At 44.3% G+C, this 18954-nt stretch overlaps 1 protein-coding gene across 3 annotated transcripts in view; it reads left to right on the top strand.

Moving 5' to 3' along the window:
- Positions 1 to 1105: 1105 nt before the first annotated feature.
- Positions 1106 to 18954, top strand: part of ITGB1 (integrin subunit beta 1) — a 40874-nt gene continuing 23025 nt past the window's right edge. For 2 of the 3 annotated variants that reach the window (XM_088447966.1, XM_088447965.1), the window contains exons 1-2: positions 1106 to 1339; positions 17656 to 17725. In XM_088447966.1, the coding sequence (XP_088304092.1) occupies positions 17656 to 17725 (70 nt within the window). In that variant the 5' untranslated portion in view covers positions 1106 to 1339. The remainder of the gene's footprint in view (positions 1340 to 17655; positions 17726 to 18954) is intronic. The other variant, XM_088447967.1, reaches the window with a different exon arrangement.

Genomic DNA, 18954 nt, shown 5'->3' with positions numbered 1-18954 from the left:
TGCTGAGAGACCAGACGCGGGACCTCGGAGAGGTAAGCTTTAGATAATATGGGTGCAGGGTGTGCAGTGCGGGCCCCCCTGCACTGCACACCCTGCATCCATTATTGATACAGGAAGCCGACGGACGAAATCCTGACCACCGGCTTCCCGTCTGTCTAATCCCGGCAAGGTACTAATGACAGGCGTCGAAATCCCGATGCCTGTCATTAGACCTACGCCGGGAGCCTGACACCCGGCATAGCGATCGAAGGTAAGCCGGGTGCAGACAGATGCGGGGGAGGGTTAGGTTAGGGGCTCCCGGGGTGGACTTAGGGTTAGGCACCCCCCCGGAGGGGTTAGGCTAGGGCAGTGTTGGCTAACCTTGACACTCCAGCTGTTGTGGAACTATATATCCCAGCATGCCCTGCCACAGTTTTAGCATGCCCTAATAGCAAAACTGTAGCAGTGCATGCTGGGTTATGTAGTTCCATAACAGCTGGAGTGTCAAGGTTAGCCAACACTGGGCTAGGGGAAGGGGGGTGGGGTTTAGGGTTAGGCACCCCAGGGGGGATGTTAGGGTTAGGCCCCCCCCCCCCCCCCTTCCCCAGATGATTTAGGGTTAGGCTGCGGGGAAGGGGGGATTCGGTTTACGCACTTAGAGGGAGGTTACAGTTAGGCACTTGGGGGGAGGTTAGGGTTAGGCACTAGGGGGGAGGTTAGGGTTAGGCACCCCTAAAGGAGGGTTAGGGTAGGGAATTAGGTTAGCTATACTTACCACAATGAACATCTTCACCCTTGCCGGCGGTAAATCATACTGATTCCATGTATCGCCCGTCTCCAAGGTTTAATACATAGACCCCTTAGTTTATAGCTGTTTGCTAAATGTAAGACAGGAACATAACTGCTATGTCTCATTCTTATATTTTATAACTTGTGCAATAAATTAAATCTATGACTTTTGGGAACTCTGAGCAGATAATGATGATGCTGTATGAAGTACAGTCACTGCCATCAGCAGCCAGCACACACAGTTGCAACTTGTTGCCAGACACTCTCCCCCTCCCTGCGCACCCACGTGTCCAGCCTGCTGCGTGACGTCACGGGTCTGGAATGCGTTTCCTGTGGCGAGGCCGGCGGAGGAGGAGGCGGGGCTCTGGACTGTGCTGGGCGCGAGCTCGCTGCGTCATCTCGCGCCGTCCCCGGAGACCGTTACCACCAGTCACCGCATCAGACACACCGCGAACGACTGCGGCACGGAGAGGAGGCCGGCGACCCCGCGGGGACCATACCGGACCCGAGCCCCAGTGATCCCACCGACCTCCTCTGGCTCCGTCACGGCTGTGATATCACCATCTCAGAGGTGAGCTGCCCATATGCACCGGTGCGTTATCCTCGTCCCCCGTAATGTAGCGGATACCCGGCGGCGGGACAGAGCATAGTGCTGCTCTGGGTCCCCTGTGACTGCGGGCGTGGGGTACGTGTGCTGTGGGTATGTGAGAGTTTAGTTGTGGATTTATAAGTCCGAGGGTGCCCTCCCTGCCCATGCTGGGTACAAGGGGTGTCACATGCATGCTGTAGGGGACTGATTTATAGGATTGAGACCCGGTGTGGACTGTATGATACTATTGGGGCTTGTGCCGCTATTAGTGTATTTGTGTATGGTGTGATTGCACTGTATATATGTGTACATATTACATAGAGAGAAGCCTTGTCCTTCCAGCTCCTAAAGGCAGCAGCCAGCAGCAGGGAGTTTCCCTGTAGGAATTTGCAGTGGGAGGGGAGCACAGGACATCCTGGGAGTGGTGGTGGGGGTCGTCACTTAGCCCTGTTGGCTTCACTACACTGTTTATTTATGGCACTAGCCCACCACCAATGTAGCAGACATGGCAGAGAACAGAAATACCCATTCCTCTCATCTGTCTGTGCTGTATTTAGCTTGTCCCAGGATAGATTGTATTGTACATATGTCATTTTCCAATGTGAGCTTTTGTAGTCATTTGCAAGTAGTGAAGGTCTGTTAAGACGACTATGTATGTTTCTAATAACTCGTAGAGCAATGCTGGGAGTTGCACAACACTTTCTGACATTGCCAGCTAAAATTCCATTTGCCGTCTTTGATCCTCATATGTTTCCAGACCTGGTTCCTCTGAAGCACTTAAATATATTGCAGACTGAGCAATTGGCAACCTACCTCCTTTCACGTTCCTGAATTAATAGTGTTCTGGCTCTTATTCACTCTGAATTTCATCCTGTATATCGCTGACTTCCTGGATTTGGTGCGGTTTTACTGATGGCTTGTGATTGGTGCTGGCTGAGCACTGGCCTCAGGAGCTGATGTATCAGCGCTTGTCCCAGCCTGTTGTATTTTCTCCCCTTAAGGTGTGTTTTTCTGATCCTTTGTTTTCCAGAAGTGGCCTCTGGAGGCTGCTTCTAGCCGACTGACTGTATGGCAGATTTCATACATGTTTAGCATATTATTGTAGATTGGTTAACATTTTTAATGTTTCTTTTAACATTATGATTTAAGAGTGTTTTGCTTGAGTTAAGGTCAGTTATGTGGAGTTTCTGATTGTCAGTCAAGATAACCAAACTACTGTAAAAATCTGCCACGTACAATTCAGAGCATTAATACCTATATTATGTAATGAGTTCTGCTTATTTTTCATCTGAGAAAAGCTGTTTCACTTTGCTAGTTTGGGTTATATTTTGGTACCCCATTTCAAAAGGGGCAGTTTATAATACAGATTATAATTTGATGGGGCTGATGCACACTTGGCCCTGAACAGAACACTTCCATACTTACCGTAATATATAAGCACCAGCATGTGTATGCCATAAACATAAGCATTTTTTTCTTTTTTATAAGTTGAAAAGCTCTCTTAACTGGAACATTTACATTGAAGCTGCTGTTTTTGAGCTATTGGATACACATGGTCCCTGTAATCAACGGTTTGCATAAGTATTGACAATATTTGGCAAGATGCTGTTTTCAAATTAGTTTTGCTTTCACTAGTTTTACATTAAGGGCGGAAGTCAATTGTTTCTTGCCCCCAATCGCTCCCGATGGAGCTATTCAGTTGCTGCTCCTGTCAGGCGCGATCAGCTGTCAGCGCTCCATTTCAGCTCGCAGCCCCAGGGGGGTGAGAGCTGAAATGTGCGAAAAGTTTGGGTGCCCAAACATCACTTTTCGCAGTCGCGCCCAGCACTTTGGTTGGGGGTAGCTGCTTTACGCGGCTAAACCCGACCACTTTGGGCGCTGTTAGCGCGAAAAATGGCAGCAATCGAATAGCGACCCGCGATCTCCTGTCACTTTAGACGGGAGATCCGGACCATGTAAACAATTGAATGCCGCCCTTTGAGTTTATACTTTATTCTGTCTCTTAGTGTTACCGCATTCAATACCATAGCTTCTTTTATATGTAGGTATAGTGTGGTCAATGTGGTGAATAGCAGTTTGTCTGTATGTGTCATCATTGACTTCCTTAGTTGCAGTTTGTCACTGCTCAAGTGGTTTTAAGCAGGAGCTGGGAGACTATGCATAGTGGTCATATTTCACTTTGTGATCTTTTGCTCCATTTTTCTAAGTCAAGATGGCCACATGCAAGACTGAGTAAATGGCCTAGTACAGTGGTTCCCAAACTGTTTTGAACCGCGGTGCCATAGAGTATCAGAATTGTTTTCATGGCACCCCTAAGCCAAAAGTAAATGAGAAATTCAGAAAAAAAATGTAAAGTAGTAAAACTAAGTGAATTGTGCTTTTACCTGTCATCCATAAGTTCAGCTATGTGCTGGTAGACAGGTTTGCGTTTCTGTTTGTCCAGTTGGTGTCTTCATCCTCTACTGACTTCAGAAGCCGAGTGCCAAATTACTGAATTAGTTTGATCAGGTGGAGTGGCAGCCTATGTGTGACCAGCTTTATCTTGGCCCAGCTATCCTAGGCTGTAAAGGACACTGTCATAAAGTGATAATACAGCCACCTACCTATAAGATGACAATGAGACTGAAGATAAAACCTACAAGTAGCAATGTTTTCCTTTAAAGGGAACGGTTTTGAATATTAAAAGTTCCACTTATTGTACTACTTTCTAATATTTCAACATAAATTATACTTGATTATGTTGTAAGTGCGCCTAGTAGTCACAACTTTTAAGTTTTTCATAATCCTCATTAATCGATCCGTATAATTATTCTATGCCATTTACATTTATTTCTGTTTTCTTGTTATGAAACACTCGCGTCTGTCTCTACTGAAACAATGTTGCTAAGCATTTTATAGTTAGAGATTCAGGTGTCTGTTCTGGTACCAAAAAATAGGTTCCAATTATAATTCACGTCTGACAATCCGGAAATCCCCCAAAACAGTTTATAGGGTCCAGACGCACTGGTTCCACACCACTGTATTTCTTCGCTAAAGTAAAACTTGCTGGTTAATATCTATATTTAGTTGCTTATGAATTTATTTCCTAAGCATTGGGTTCTGAATCCTGGTGCTTCTGATCAGCTTTTACTAGCTGTGATTTGCTAGTAAAATCATTACCCTTTTAAATTTCGGGCATAAACACAATTGGAAGCGCCAGGTTTTGAACCGGACAATTTAAGCTGGGTCCACAATAGTTCGTCCTATCTGACAATTGGTAAGTGTATACACACTTAGCAATCGTCTGGTCGATGTGCCGTGCTTGACTGCTCAACTGGGCGGGCATTTAAATGTGCCCGTCCAGTTGAGCTATCGATTGCCACCGGTCCCTGCAGCATGTGTTCAGTTGATTGGTGTGCCGCCTGTACACACACCAGCAGATGACTGATATATCTTTCAGATATATTGGCCATCTGCTGTGCTGAACAGCAGATCGGATATGTCTGTGAACAGCGTTGTTCACAGACATATCTGCTGTACATACCTGGCGACGCGCATATATATATTATTCGCATCCTCCGATCGCTTCAGAGGCCAGCGTTCCCAGTGATGCACTGTGTCGGTGAGCCCGCCCGCCTGCTGGATCTAGTTAGATCCAGTCAGCGCGAGGGAGCGGGAGTGGCTAGCAAGTAAAGGTAAGTACTGGAGCCAGGACCAGTCTGGGGGCACTGCATAAGGGACACTATTAAACCTGGGGGCACTGCATAAGGCGCCAGCCTGGGGGCACTGCATAAGGGGCCTGTCTCGGGCACTATTTAAGCCTGGGGGCTCTACATGGGGGCACTGCTTCAGCCAGGGGGCAGTGCATAAAGGGGAAAACTACAGGGGGCGCTGTATAATGAGCACTTTTGACTGAGAGCCAGTGGGAAGCAGCCTGAGACCTATTGGGCTGGATTGGTAAGGGAGATACCCCTTTTCCTGGCGTGCGCATAATTGCGAAGGCCCCCACCCGGCTGGAAAAAATTTCTGGGGAGAACACTGAATAGATTTATATATATATATATATATATATATATATATAATATTATTATTATTATTTTTTCCAACCTAGAGCAGCCGATATATCAGTGTGTGTACCCAGCTTTAGTAAATAAACTCCTTAGACTGTTTTGTGCTGCCTAAGCTATAAACCATGTACTAATTGCTCTTTACTGCAGCCTATTGTTCTTTGGAGCAGTAAAAACAATCTGTTGATGCTAAAGCTGGCCACACACAGGTTGTCCTCATGCTGCAGGATTATTTTATTTTGACGATTCTTGTGTGTGGCCAATCGGACATGGTCCAGCTATTCGATACTTTGGGCCAGCTGAATATGTTTTGGTTCCTTTGCAGTAAAATCGTTCTGGTAGAATGTGCTTATTTATCAACTGCATTTTCTGCTTATTACAGCAATACTCATGATTATCCAGGTACACTGCTTTTTGTGTCCATTAACTGCAATACTGCACTGTGTATGGTAGTCTTGAGAGATCAGCTTTGTAAGTTGCCACGTATGTCGGCAGCTTTGCAAACATTTGCATTAATATGTGCTGGCTCTGAAACCTCTGGTCAGATGAATCAATCATAGCAACAATTGGAAGGATGTTTTGCAAGTCATTAATTATATACTTTAGGTCTCTCAATGGGGGGAATACAGTTCTATTTTTTGCGCGCCAAGTGGAGCTATTTAATTGTTTCTGCCGACAGGCGTAACTGAATTATGCCTGCTCGCCGCCACTGAGGTGGTGAGCAGAAATAATCAGTCTTTTTTTGAGGCTGAAGAGGTGGGAAGGGCTAGTGTCATGGGGGGAGGATCGAATGAGGGCCAGGACTTTCTCTCCAGAAACTGGGTAGAAGGATGTCAGTTTGTCAAATGTATGAGGAGGGGTGGTCAGAGAAAGGAGGGGGATGATTGCTGAGGGTCTGGTGGGATATTGTGTCCTGACGTATAGGAGGGTAGCGGCTAATTACCATGTCAGAGCTGTTTAATCAGCGGGGATTACCCCATCTCTAAATCCCCGCAGTCGGGCTGAACATCGTAGCTCATGGAGCTGCAAGGTAAAGTCCGCGGGGAAAAGCAGCCCATTGATTCCGGAGTTTAAGCGGAATCGGCATGTTTCCGCGTGAGTCCTGATCTTTTGGCACAGGAAAAAGGCTATTTATTTGAATAGCCTTTTCCCACACCGCGGAGATTTTGGGCGGCAATTAGTTGCGGGGTACTTCTCCTGTCCCTGCCTAGCTGGATTCACCGCTCCTGCTGCCTCCTCTGAAAAAACAGAGAGCGATGGAAGGTTGCTGTTAGCCTGTTATTAAAGCAGGGAGTAGTGGAGGAGGGGATAATAATTGATGCTCAGAGTAGTAGAGGGGGGGTTGTTATTGATGCAGGGTGTAGTGGGTGGGAGGGTTATTAATAGTGCTGGGAGTAGTGGTTAGGGGGGTTACTGATGTTGGGAGTAGTGGAGGGGGGGGGGTTGATGTTGATGCAGGGTGTAGTGGAGGAGGGTTGTTAGTGATGCTGGGAGTAGTGGAGAAGGGGGGGTTGTTAGTGGTGCTGGCTGTAGTGGGGGAAATACCAGGAGTTGTCCCCATTGATGTGCAGCCCCTGCTTCCTATAGATGGGCTCTTTGTATATCATGGGCCTGCATGATAAGTCTGCTAAAGATGAAATAATATTATTAATGGCGATTGCTGAGGGAGCCAGTGTCGGGAATGCATAGCACACTGGATATTGGTAAATCTGGCAGCATCGCATCCCCCATAGAAACCCATGGGGGAGGCGGCTGCCAGTGGGAATGGAGGGATCGCAGTGTGTATCGGGCCCCTATAATTTTAGTTGGCTAACACTGGCAGCTCTAATGTTGATTACCAGCACTATTATGGAAAAATGTCTCATTGTGCAATAAAGATTAACAAAATGTTTTACTATACTATAATAAAGCTAACTAATGCTCTACAAAACTGTTTAGCATTCACTATTTTTTTCTGTTTAAGTTGTTAGATTTTCATAAGACTTTCATTCCAAATGGGACTCAGAAAAGGTCAGGTAGGACCCCAGTTTAGTAAAGTGAGGGGTCCCAGGGACCCACAATTGTTTTGGCTCACCACGATCACTGTAGGGTAGTGGCTTGTTCAAGGCAGGAGAGAGAAGTGAGTCAAGCAGGGAGGAAAAATAAACTGTCGATAGCCTCAATGTTATGCTTAGTGACGGTGGCATTAGGAGGTAGAGGGATAAGTTAAAAGCGAGCAGGTGATGAGCTCTGTTTGCGGCTTCTGGCCCCGCAGCACTGTGAGTGAGCCGGCTTAGCTGGAACTCACCCCGCTTCACCGGTGGGCAGCATTCGATTCCAGTATGCTGGGCTGCAAAAATATTCGTTTGGGGCTGCGAGTTTGACACGTCTGCACTAGGCTGTATGTCGCCCGACATGGCAGATCGGCCCGACATTTCGGGCACATTGTCTAGTGTGTACGGATTATTGCGCGCTCCTGCTGGTCGTTAATTGCATCTTTTGATCGGCCCTGTGCACGGCATCTATTCAGAGAGGGGAGAGCTTGGGGGCAACCCGGCAAGTCCGAAAGTGCCGGGCACGGCCTTTTTTCGGGTGCCCTTTCTAGGTTCGGCGCCCTACCCCGGACCTAGAATGAACACTACAGCATCTCAGACAACACTTAAGTCAGAGAATGCAGGTTATGCTTAAAGCGCGGTAACCTGCATCTCCAGGCTTAAGTGCAGGGCGCAATAAGGACCATTGAACAGCTCTGGCACTATTCAAATCATGCTGAATTGAATCGCCCCCGCTGTATTTTTAAATTATATCCAAAAGCATCCAGTGGTGGCTGACCAAAAATAAAAATAATCTAATTTTATATAGTGCTTTTCTCCAGCAGGACTAAAGTCACTTTACAAGCTTCAAAAGCACCTTTATTTTCCCACCTGTTGGACACTGCGGCCCGAGGGTTGGGATGGCACCAGGCATGTTTTAGCAGGAAAGCTGTGCTGTTAGCGCACACTATAAGCCCGAAAACAATGTTGTGCCACTAGATTAGTCAGATTTCTGCTTCTCACATCTCAATAGGGTACAATCCTCTAGTTGGGGTTAAAAGTGTGGTAAATTGAATAACTCCAGGAGCTCATTCCAGGCGATGTTCAACATCGCCCTGAAATGGATCGCCCCAATGAACAATAGACGTAATCCTACTGCTCAATCACAATGCTATACTGTAAGACATTGATGAATGTGTCAATCGGACGTTGTTTTTATGACTGTTACTGTATGTGAATACATGACCAGGCAGTCTGTAGTAATAGTAGTGCTATTACTTAAATTATCGAAGTAAAACCACATGTCATTTGCACTACTGTAGGTCACTTCTTTTTATTTTTTTTTTTAATTCTTTATTTTTTTGGTGGGGATTTTGCCAATCCCTATTGGTAATTGTCCATACAATTAGTCTGTGCCTAATTGTCTTGCTTGTGGGCACCATGGACAGGCCTAGGCGAGAAACCCATGCGGTGATATTACTTCCAGATGCACCTTCCACATATGTCCCATGCCAGGATAGGAACATGGGTAGGAGAGACACCAGCTCCTCTGTTTGGAATTTATATCGGCACCAGTGGACCTCCGCTGATATCGACCCAGTCCCGCTACACATTCCATCTGCCAATTGTTATTGGACTCTCCACATAGATCCAAGCGTTTACTCGAGCAATCAGATGGAGTTCCATTATCTCCTCTTGTTTCTCTGTTCGGGCGCATACAACCGCGGCAGCACGCATTTCTGCTCGCAGCCCCCTGGGCAGGCAAGCAGAAATGTGTGATAAGTCAGCACTTTGAGCGTTTGTCTGCCCAAAGCCGGACTTCAGATGGGCTTAGCAGTTGACATGCACGATAAAAACATGGGCACCCAAAAACAATTGAACACCACACCTCGATCTATACAGCGCAATAAAACAATTGAATCGCCCCCTCTGTGTGTGCTCCCCCCCCCAATTAAATATTCACCATTCTGCGCCTATACATTACAAATATTTTTCAGTAATTTGCAGATTATTTCAGGAAAGACACATCTGCCAATCTTGAAAGTTTCATCATTTTACTATACACTAGCAATCTACAGGTAAGATTAGAATTGGTGAATCAGGTTGTCCAACATGTTGGAATTCACAGACCAATCCCTTTTTTGTCGGAATCTCTGATCTGTAAACCCCATATGTCATAAATCAGCCTGTTCCCAGATACATCGATCTGAAACAGCTGTCAATGTCTTTCTTACTGGTTACTTTGGCACTCATGGTTAATCACACAATGTTATTGCCACCACAAAGGAGTACTATGGAGTCCTTCCATTCTCCACACAAATATTAATATTTCCCACACAATGTTCTTGCCACCACAAAGGAGTACTATGGAGTCCTTCCATTCTCCACACAAATATTAATATTTCCCAATCAATTACACATAGGTATGTAGCATGGTCCTCACGTGTTTGCATGTTCATTAGGATTTAATGAGAATATTCCAGATTAAATGTGTTTAATCCATTTACAACAGTTTAGGAGCTTCTGCTGTGAGTGATTTTCACAAGAATAAAGCTGGCCGCACACAGCGATATTTTACCCGATCTGGCCGATTCCGACACATTGGAATGACAGATCTTGTAAAATATGGCCAAATTGAGAGTAAATTGTGAGTCCCCGATCACGATGCAATGCGCGTCCCCGCTGGTCGCACATCGCATCGTCAGATCTGCCGTGCAGTAGGGTAGATCTGACGATCTGGGACACAATGCACTGAAAAAAAAAAAAAATTAAGATGCAAGATAGATCTTAAATCAGATTGGATGCTTTTTACTCCAAATCGTGTGTAGAGCTGCCGGGGGAGAGTTCAGGGGAAATCGCACACATCGTGGGATCATGTGCAGATCGCTATGTGTGTGGGCACCTTAAGAGGTGTAGTGTGTCCCCAGCGCGTAGCTGCTCCCCAAGGAATTAACATTGATGGGCGGCATTTCTTTTTATAGATACCAAACTTTTATTCCCCCTCAAACAGGTTCTACTTGTCAAACTAGCAGGGCCTAAGATTAATAGGGGACCCCTCGGTCTGTAAAGTTGGGTACACACTAGGATGACGGATCGGCCATCCAGCTGATCCGCCGTCTTTTCTGATGATTGGTAAGTGCATACACACTTGCCAATCGTCAGCCCGTTGTGTCATGACTGACGTCACAATTGGACGGGCATTTACATGTGCCCGCCCAGTTGAGCTGTCTGTCATCTGCGGCCTCTGCAACAAGTGTACGGGCGGTCGGCTGATGCATCAATATATCTGCAGATATATTGGGCATCGACTGTGCTGCACAGTCGACACAATATGTCTGTGATCGACGTCATTCACTTGCCGATGCACACACGGTATATCGGCTGTTCAATTGAAAGGCCAATATATCGGCCAGTGTGTACCCAGCATTGGGAAGAAAGGATCCTCTACACTTGACCTCGTGCTGTGAGGGCTACACAGTTATTTGTGCTCTGGAAGAGGAGAGATTAAGAGATCTGAAACGAGGGTTGCATGATTTAAATAAAATAATTAAATCATGATTTAAATCAAAACGTGAAACTACAACTTTTGCTTAGAAAGAGATAGACGTGTAGGTGGGGGAAGTCCTATTATTTTCAGAAATGTCCATTTTCAGCAGCAAAATACAAAGAAGCAAGTAGGAAAAGGCTTATACTACCAAGTGACGTAAGCTGGAATACTATGGCAGACTGTTTGGGCCAGTTTTTCAGAAAGGACTTCATTCTTGTTAAGAGTATGTGATGAAAACAAAGATGATATCCCACAAGACATTAACAATGTTAATAACTTTGGTATTAAGCGCAGTGCTGAAGATTATTTGGCTTGACTAAAACCTGTAGCTGTAGCCCTGGATCGTGCACAAAGACGCAACTGCACAATCAGTGATGTCGTACAAGTGTGGAAGAAGCTGTTAGATGATCTTGAAGAGATTGGACACCACAGCAATGTAGTAAAGATGGCAAAGGCAAGAGCTAAAATTGCACTCACAGATGCCCACTTGCTGGCTAAGCTACTTGATCCTAGGTACTGGGGAAAAAAGCTTAGTCCTGCTGAAACTGAGATCGCTATAGAGTTTGCTCACGCCAATAATCGGCAAATTATGCCGGTCGTCATAATCAACTTTTGTGCATCCATTAAATCATTTGCACCATACATGTTTGAAGTGGACACTTTACGTCAAGTATCTCCTTTAGCCTGGTGGATGTCCTACGCAGCTCAACTTCAGTTGGACACTTCTGTAATAAATCTTCTGAAGCAGATGTTTACCGCAGTTTCATCAAGTGCAGGAATTGAAAGGATTTTTTCAACGTACGGTTTTGTACAGTCCAAAGCACGCAACATATTGTGAAATAAAAAAGCAGCTAAGCTGTTGCATGCTACAGAGCCTCTTCTGTTGAGGACAAATGTGAGGACGTGGACAAAGATATGTACATGTTAACAACTGTTAAATGTGTATTTATTCTATGACTGTGTTCATTTTGTTACTGTTCTCACTTCAAAAATTAACGTATTACTAAAACAAGGTGTAAACATCTAAAATTATAAAAAATCCTATTTAAATCAAATCGTTGTTTGTTTTTTGTTTTGTTTTTTTAACTAATTTTTTTTCTTACAACCCTGTCTGAAACACAGATCTCTCCTTCGGGGGTCATGCTGTGTAGGTAAACTTCTTGTCCCGACACAAACTGGTCATAGGACTGGAAAGATGTGCTGGCAGAGTAGTGACCCTGCCCTTTGATTTCAACATTTGACTTGTGTATTTTGCAGATACAATGTTTCATTCAGAATCGCAACTGACATGTTATGCGTAGGGAAATATCATTTCATGGTCCCTATGTTACACCATAGATTGCAGATTTTAATAATCATCTGCAAAACGCAGAACACCCCAATTTATTGCTGATGTATAGAGGCTTTAACACATTTACTGACTCTTTCAGTGTGGATTAGTGTTACAGTAACTACGTCCATCTAGCTGTGATGGAAACACAGGAAGGAAATCATTTTAAGACTTATTTTAAGCTCTTCTAGATAATCTTTAGAATAATTGTTCTTAACTGAAAGTCTGTCTTGTAGGGCTTTTTTCAGTCCTGCATAGTAACTGGCTGCAAGCTTTGGTAACAGCTTAATCATAAAGGTGGGTAGGTGTAAAAGAGCACTCCAATGTGAACCGCGAAGGTAAAATACTTTGCAGAGGCCCTGACATTACACTGCTGCTCTGTAACCACATAAGTCTTCTCTCCCTGCTCTTAACAGACAGCTGATGCCCCTCCTTCTGCTGGACTCTGTTACAAGACGCTAGCTGTGTGGTGGTGTTTTTTTGATGCATGTACACTACCATTCAAAAGTTTGGGGTCATCTAGACAATTTTGTGTTTTACATGAAACTGACTTTTATTTATCAAATGAGTTACAAAATGAGTAGAACATATAGTCAAGGCATTAGCAAGGTTAGAAATAATGCTTTTTATTTTAAATAATAATTTTGTCCTTTAAACTTTGCTTTCATCAAAGAATGCTCCTTTTGCAGCAATTACAGCATTGCAGACCTTTGGCATTCTAGCTGTAATTTGTTGAGGTAATCTGAAGAAATTTCATGCCACACTTCCTGAAGCACCTCCCACAGGTTAGATTGGCTTGATGGTCACTTCTTGCGTACCATACGGTCAAGCTGCTCCCACAACAGCTTAATGGGGTTGAGATCTGGTGACTGCGCTGGCCGCTCAGACAGAATGTCAGCTGCCTGCTTCTTCCCTAAATAGTTCTTACATAATTTGGAGGTGTGCTTTGGGTCTTTGTCCTGTTGGAGGAGGAAATTGGCTCCAATCAAGCGCTGTCCACAGGGTATGGCACGGCATTGCAAAATGGAGTGATAGCCTTCCTAATTCAAAATCCCTTTTACCTTGTACAAATCTCCCACTTTACCAGCACCAAAGCAGCCCCAGACCATCACATTGTCTCCACCATGCTTGACAGATGGCATCAGGCACTGTTCCAGCATCTTTTCACTTGTTCTGCGTCTCACAAATGTTCTTCTGTGTGATCCAAACACCTCAAGCTTCGATTCATCTGTCCATAACACTTTTTTCCAATCTTCCTCTGTCCAATGTGTGTGTTCTTTTGCCCATATTAATCTTTTCCTTTTATTGGCCAGTATTTATATTGGCTTTTTCTTTGCCACTCTGCCTAGAATGCCAGCATCCCGGAGTCGCCTATTCACTGTAGATGTTGACACCAGCGTTTTGTGGGTACCGTTTAATGAAGCTGCCAGTTGAGGACTTGTGAGGCATCTATTTCTCAAACTAGAGACTCTAATGTACTTGTCTTCTTGTACAGTTGTGCACTGGGGCCTCCCACTTCTCCTTCTACTCTGGTTAGAGCCTGTTTGTGCTGTTCTCTGAAGGGAGTAGTACACACACCGTTTGTAGGAAATGTTCAGTTTCTTGGCAACTTCTAGCATGGAATAGCCTTCATTTCTAAGAACAAGAATAGACTGTCGAGTTTCACATGAAAGTTCTCTTTTTCTGGCCATTTGGAGAGTATAATTGAACCCACAAATGTGATGCTCCAGATACTCAACTAGCTCAAGGGAAGGCCAGTTTTATAGCTTCTCTATCGAGCAAACCCATTTTCAGCTGTGCTAACATAATTGCACAAGGGTTTTCTAATATTCGTTTTCTAACGCGCTTAGCAAACACAATATACCATTAGAACACTGGCGTGATGGCTGCTGGAAATGGGCCTCTATACACCTATGTAGATATTCCTTTAAAAACCAGACGTTTGCAGCTACTATAGTCATTTACCACACTAACAATGTATGGAGTGTATTTCTGATGTTATCTTTATTGAAAAAAAAACAGTGCTTTTCTTTAAATAATAAGGACATTTCTAAGTGACCTCAAACTTTTGAACGCTAGTGTAAATAGCCAAAACACTAGAAAGCATTATTTCTGATGTTACCATTGGTGTATGTATGGATGCTATGTATTCCATTTGATGTGTTTAAAAGTATCAGAAAACCAGTCCATATGATCCCTGAAATGCTAGAAAATGTATCAAACACATTTCTTTTGAGTTTGTGCAAGTGTAAAAAAATTCGGTGTACAGGGACTACTTTATATTATGTTTTTCTTTTGTCTTTAACAAGCAATGGCATGTTTGTTCAAATACTTAGATTAAGAACGCTGTTAATAGATTATTAACAGCATTTTATATAGAGCTGACGTATTACGCAGTGCTTTACAGATGGGTTTTTATTCATTCATTCATTCATTCATATCATTCTCTGCCCCATTGCAGTTTATATTACCTCCCACACACATTAATACTTTAATATTTGTGCAGGGAATGTACCTGGAAGTAATGTTGGCTTTAGAAATGAGGAGCGCTATATTATTTCCAGAGTAAAATATCAGTAGCCCAGGAATGAAGTGTTTTTTATACATGTCTTATAATGTGTAAATGTCGTCCAAATTTTTAATAACAAAGCAAACAGTATATTTGTTTATGGACCAATAACCTGCATGCTGCACACGTTTTGCCCTTCATAAGAGCTAGTGTGAATAGGATAAGTTTCCAGCACAGTGTCACTGTAAGCTAATGACTATGAAGCCAGCCCAGAGGAGTGTTTTTATGTAGAGGTAATGGTCAGGCCATATATGGGAACATTGCAGGTCAGGAATCTGCGCATAGGCTTCCACTCTTGAAAGATGAATTTGCTTAAGAATGCTAGTGTTCTAGGCAGTGTTACTCACTGGGTGAGCAGTGAACTGTCAGTGTATTTATGATTGTCATGAGTCTGCTTCATAGCTGCTTTTTGGATTACCAAAAATGGATACCTGTTAATCAAGGGTTGTCTTAATTGTAATGAACACAAGCTGAGTACTGTAAAACACTAACATTTGTCTCCTTTAGAATAGTCTTACTATGGTAGTGCAAAATGACTTAAAATCTGGAAGCTGTCACACGTGAGACTTGTAGAAGGGACGTGAGAGAAAAGTAATGCATTTTTTTTCCGTAGGCTTGATCCAATTTATCTGTTGCATTAATGGCTCAGAATGAAAAATATACCTGTGAACAATATTGGTAAAATCATATATATATATATATATATATATATATATATATATATATATATATATATATATATATATATATATATATATATATATATGAGAGAGAGAGAATCGACACTCCCGTATCCCGTGGTGTATGATGGCCTGCGTACCCTTCTCAAAGTAAAACGATAAGGAGCAAAGAGAATGGGCGGCACTGCAGGGCTTTTACCATAAGCAAAGTTTTAATGCCAACGTTTCAGAGCTTCACGCCCCTTTACTATGTAACCTTGATAAAGGGGCGTGAAACCCTGAAATGTTGGCATTAAAACTTTGCTTATGGTAAAAGCCCTGCAGTGCCGCCCATTCTCTTTGCTCCTTATATATATATGTGTGTGTGTTTAGGTACCATTACATTGTTTTAATCAGCACTGCTGTCATACAGAGCTGGACATTGCATTGCACAGCTGATAGGCTGTATGGTATTTTATTAGGTCTTTGTAGTCACTTTACTCATTTACAAGGAGAACTACTAAGCCTTAGAGAGAGAGAGAGAGTGGACAGAGATAAAGTACCAACCAATCGGCTCCTAGCTGTCACCTTACAGGCTGTGTTTGAAACATGACAGGAGCTGATTGGTTGGTACTTCCTCTTTGGGGACGAATCAATTGACCAGGATGTTAATAGCGTCGGGATGTTGGTCCCAGAGCTATTCAATTCTAGTCCAACTATAATCACTTAAGTTGGAGAATACCGTTCTCATGACTAAAGCAGGGTGTTTAGTCGCAAGAACCGTCATTTTCTGACTAAGTGCCGGTCGTGAGGCTGTTAGCGCCATGCTAGCCGGAAAACAGCCTTGCGGCTGAAACTTTTTTAGTCTGACTACTTCTTCTCCTCGCACCCTCAGGAGGGTGCTAGAAGATATCATTGGGCTCGATTCAGTTCAGGAGGGAGATCCCGGAGCTATTCAATTCACCGCGGTGTTTGGTCCGACAGTTGCCAGCGAAGTTTGAAAATGGCGGTTCTCGCAACATAGCATGGGTGTTTAGTTGAAGAATGCCGGCTCTCGCAACTTAAGTGTCAGTCGTGCGGCTGTTAGCGCTGTGCTTAGCAGGAAAACAGACGCGCGGCCGATGCTTTTGTCAGATTTCTCGGACCAAACATCTCAGTGAATTGAATAGCTCCAGGAGCGCCCTCTCGGTGTTATTCAGCATCGCTCCATTTATCGCTCTACAAGGCTTAGTACATCTACCCCGTTGAGAGATGTAAAAAAAACACTGTTCATCGGTGGCTTTGGCCGATAGTTTTAAAACGACACGAATCAGCATTGTTTCAGGTTACCGTTCTAAAACTATAAGTCAAAGCCGCCGATGATTGGCGGCTTTGACAAACCTTGTCTTAGTAAATCTACTCAGTGGAGAGCAATCTAGTAATGTGCAAATTGCTGAAGTATTGAAATGCGATTCAATTCTTTCATGAGAATTTAGCTCCCGGACTAATGCTGGGTACACACTAGACAATTTCTCGGATGATATGCCGGATTGGACCGACATATCGTCTAGTGTGTATGCACTATGTGCGGTACCGCATGCTGTCATCAGGCTCGTTCTGTGGTCGTGCATGCGTGTCTGACGGGGCAAACCAGCTGCTGATGCCAGGAAGGTGCATGATGCAGGTGAACGATCTATCGGGCCTTCGTTCACTAGACCGTGCAGTGTGTACCGACCGCCGCATATATATCATGCAGTTGTACCATTGGACGTCACATTGGCGGGACTTCTAGTGTGTACTCAGCCTAAGTGCCCGGAAGCTATTCATTTGCAGCCTGCGACTAGCTCCGAAGCTGCACTTGCCGTGGATTTCTGCCTGCACCCTCCTGAGCTATGATCAGAAATCTGCGTTAAGTAGGGCTTCGGTACTCGTTGTGACCTGACGGCTGCATCGTGCCCGGCACTTAGCCTGGGAAATGCAGCTTAACGTGGTTAACCCCAGACATTATCGCGTGGTAAAGTGGCAGTTGCAGGAAGAAAATGAATAGCTCCCGGGCACTTACCCCGGGAGATAGATTTCCACGTAAGAATTGAATCGCCCCCTATATGCGATGTGTAACTTATGATCACTCATCTGAATGTTTTGTTCCTTTACAGATGGCTTATTATTTAATCTTCATTGCGGGACTGTGTATTTGTCCACTTCTATACAGCAGTGCTCAGCAAGGTAAGTCTTGTTTTCTTCTGTTCTACTTTGGATAGTTTATGTTGAGGGGGGGGACTTTAGGTTAGGCTCCCTCCCCCCTGGGAGACTTTGGGTTAGGCTGCGGGGAAGGGGGGTTAGGGTTAGTAGTGTTCACTCTAGCTCCGGCGGCAGGCAGGGCGCCAGCGCTAGAGAGGGCAACTTTGTGCGCGTGCCCGAAAAGGGGGCGCGTCTATAAGACTCGTCCCCTTTTCGTTATACTTGGGGGCGTGCCCGGCACTTACGGATACGCCGGGCAGCCCCCAAGCGCTGCAGACAGTGAGAATAGATCCCGGGCGCATGCGACCGGCGTCTATTCTCCGGCGGTGACCGGGTCACCGCACAATTCTCCACCCGCGGGACACTGCGACCCGCGGGTGAAAACGGCACCCGCAGGCTGTGAGGGCAGGGTGACGCTAGGTTAGGCACTGGGGGGGGAGTTAGGGTTAGGCACCCCTAAGTGAGGGTTACGAGGTAGAATAGGGTTAGTTAATACTTGCCTTTTTGCGTTCGGGATCTTCACCCCTGCCGGATTTCCGCTGTTGGTATGATTTATGGCATGGCCGGCAGTTCAAATCCCAATTCCGTTGCTACCACGGTCAATCTTTTATTAACTACACTGTACAACAAATTAATACTTTTAATTTGTTTTCTTTCTAAAACTAGTCATACATTACTAATTTGAGGTCAAGAAAAATAAAATGATTTCATAATATTTTTACTAGCTCTATTTTTTGAGCTACACTACTTGCACTATACTGTATGTACATTAGTAATATTGTCATAGTGAAAAGCTATTTTCAAATAATTGATATTTTCTTGATTGAATTAAAACAACTGTTATTTATTTTCTATCACAAATAAGAACACAAAACGAAACAAACATACAGCATACAAAACAACCCTACAGCATACGAAAGTACTATCTAATATAGTGGCCTATTCATGGGGGTGCTTTCTCTTTGCTTGTTGCTTGTACTCATCTTCTAGGGCATCTCTTGTCACTGTCCAACAGTAGTGATTCACCTACCCTGATATCTTTGTTCCATTGCTGAAATGTCTTGGTGGAATCGCTCACTATGCTTGTCACTCAGTGCACCACAGTTATTTTGTGTGTGTAATCCTGTGAATCGCATATATTTGAATAGGGGAGGGGACAAATAACTGATTAATTTAATTGGGTTATTAGGCCCCGCCCTCTCTGCTGGTAAGAT

Source organism: Taudactylus pleione, unplaced genomic scaffold (genome assembly GCF_031769625.1).
Source record: "Taudactylus pleione unplaced genomic scaffold, aTauple2 ptg000446l, whole genome shotgun sequence".
In the NCBI taxonomy this organism is placed as follows: domain Eukaryota; kingdom Metazoa; phylum Chordata; class Amphibia; order Anura; family Myobatrachidae; genus Taudactylus; species Taudactylus pleione.
The sequence above is the reverse complement of the archived record's forward strand: the minus strand, read 5'-3'. Positions and strand labels throughout refer to the sequence as shown.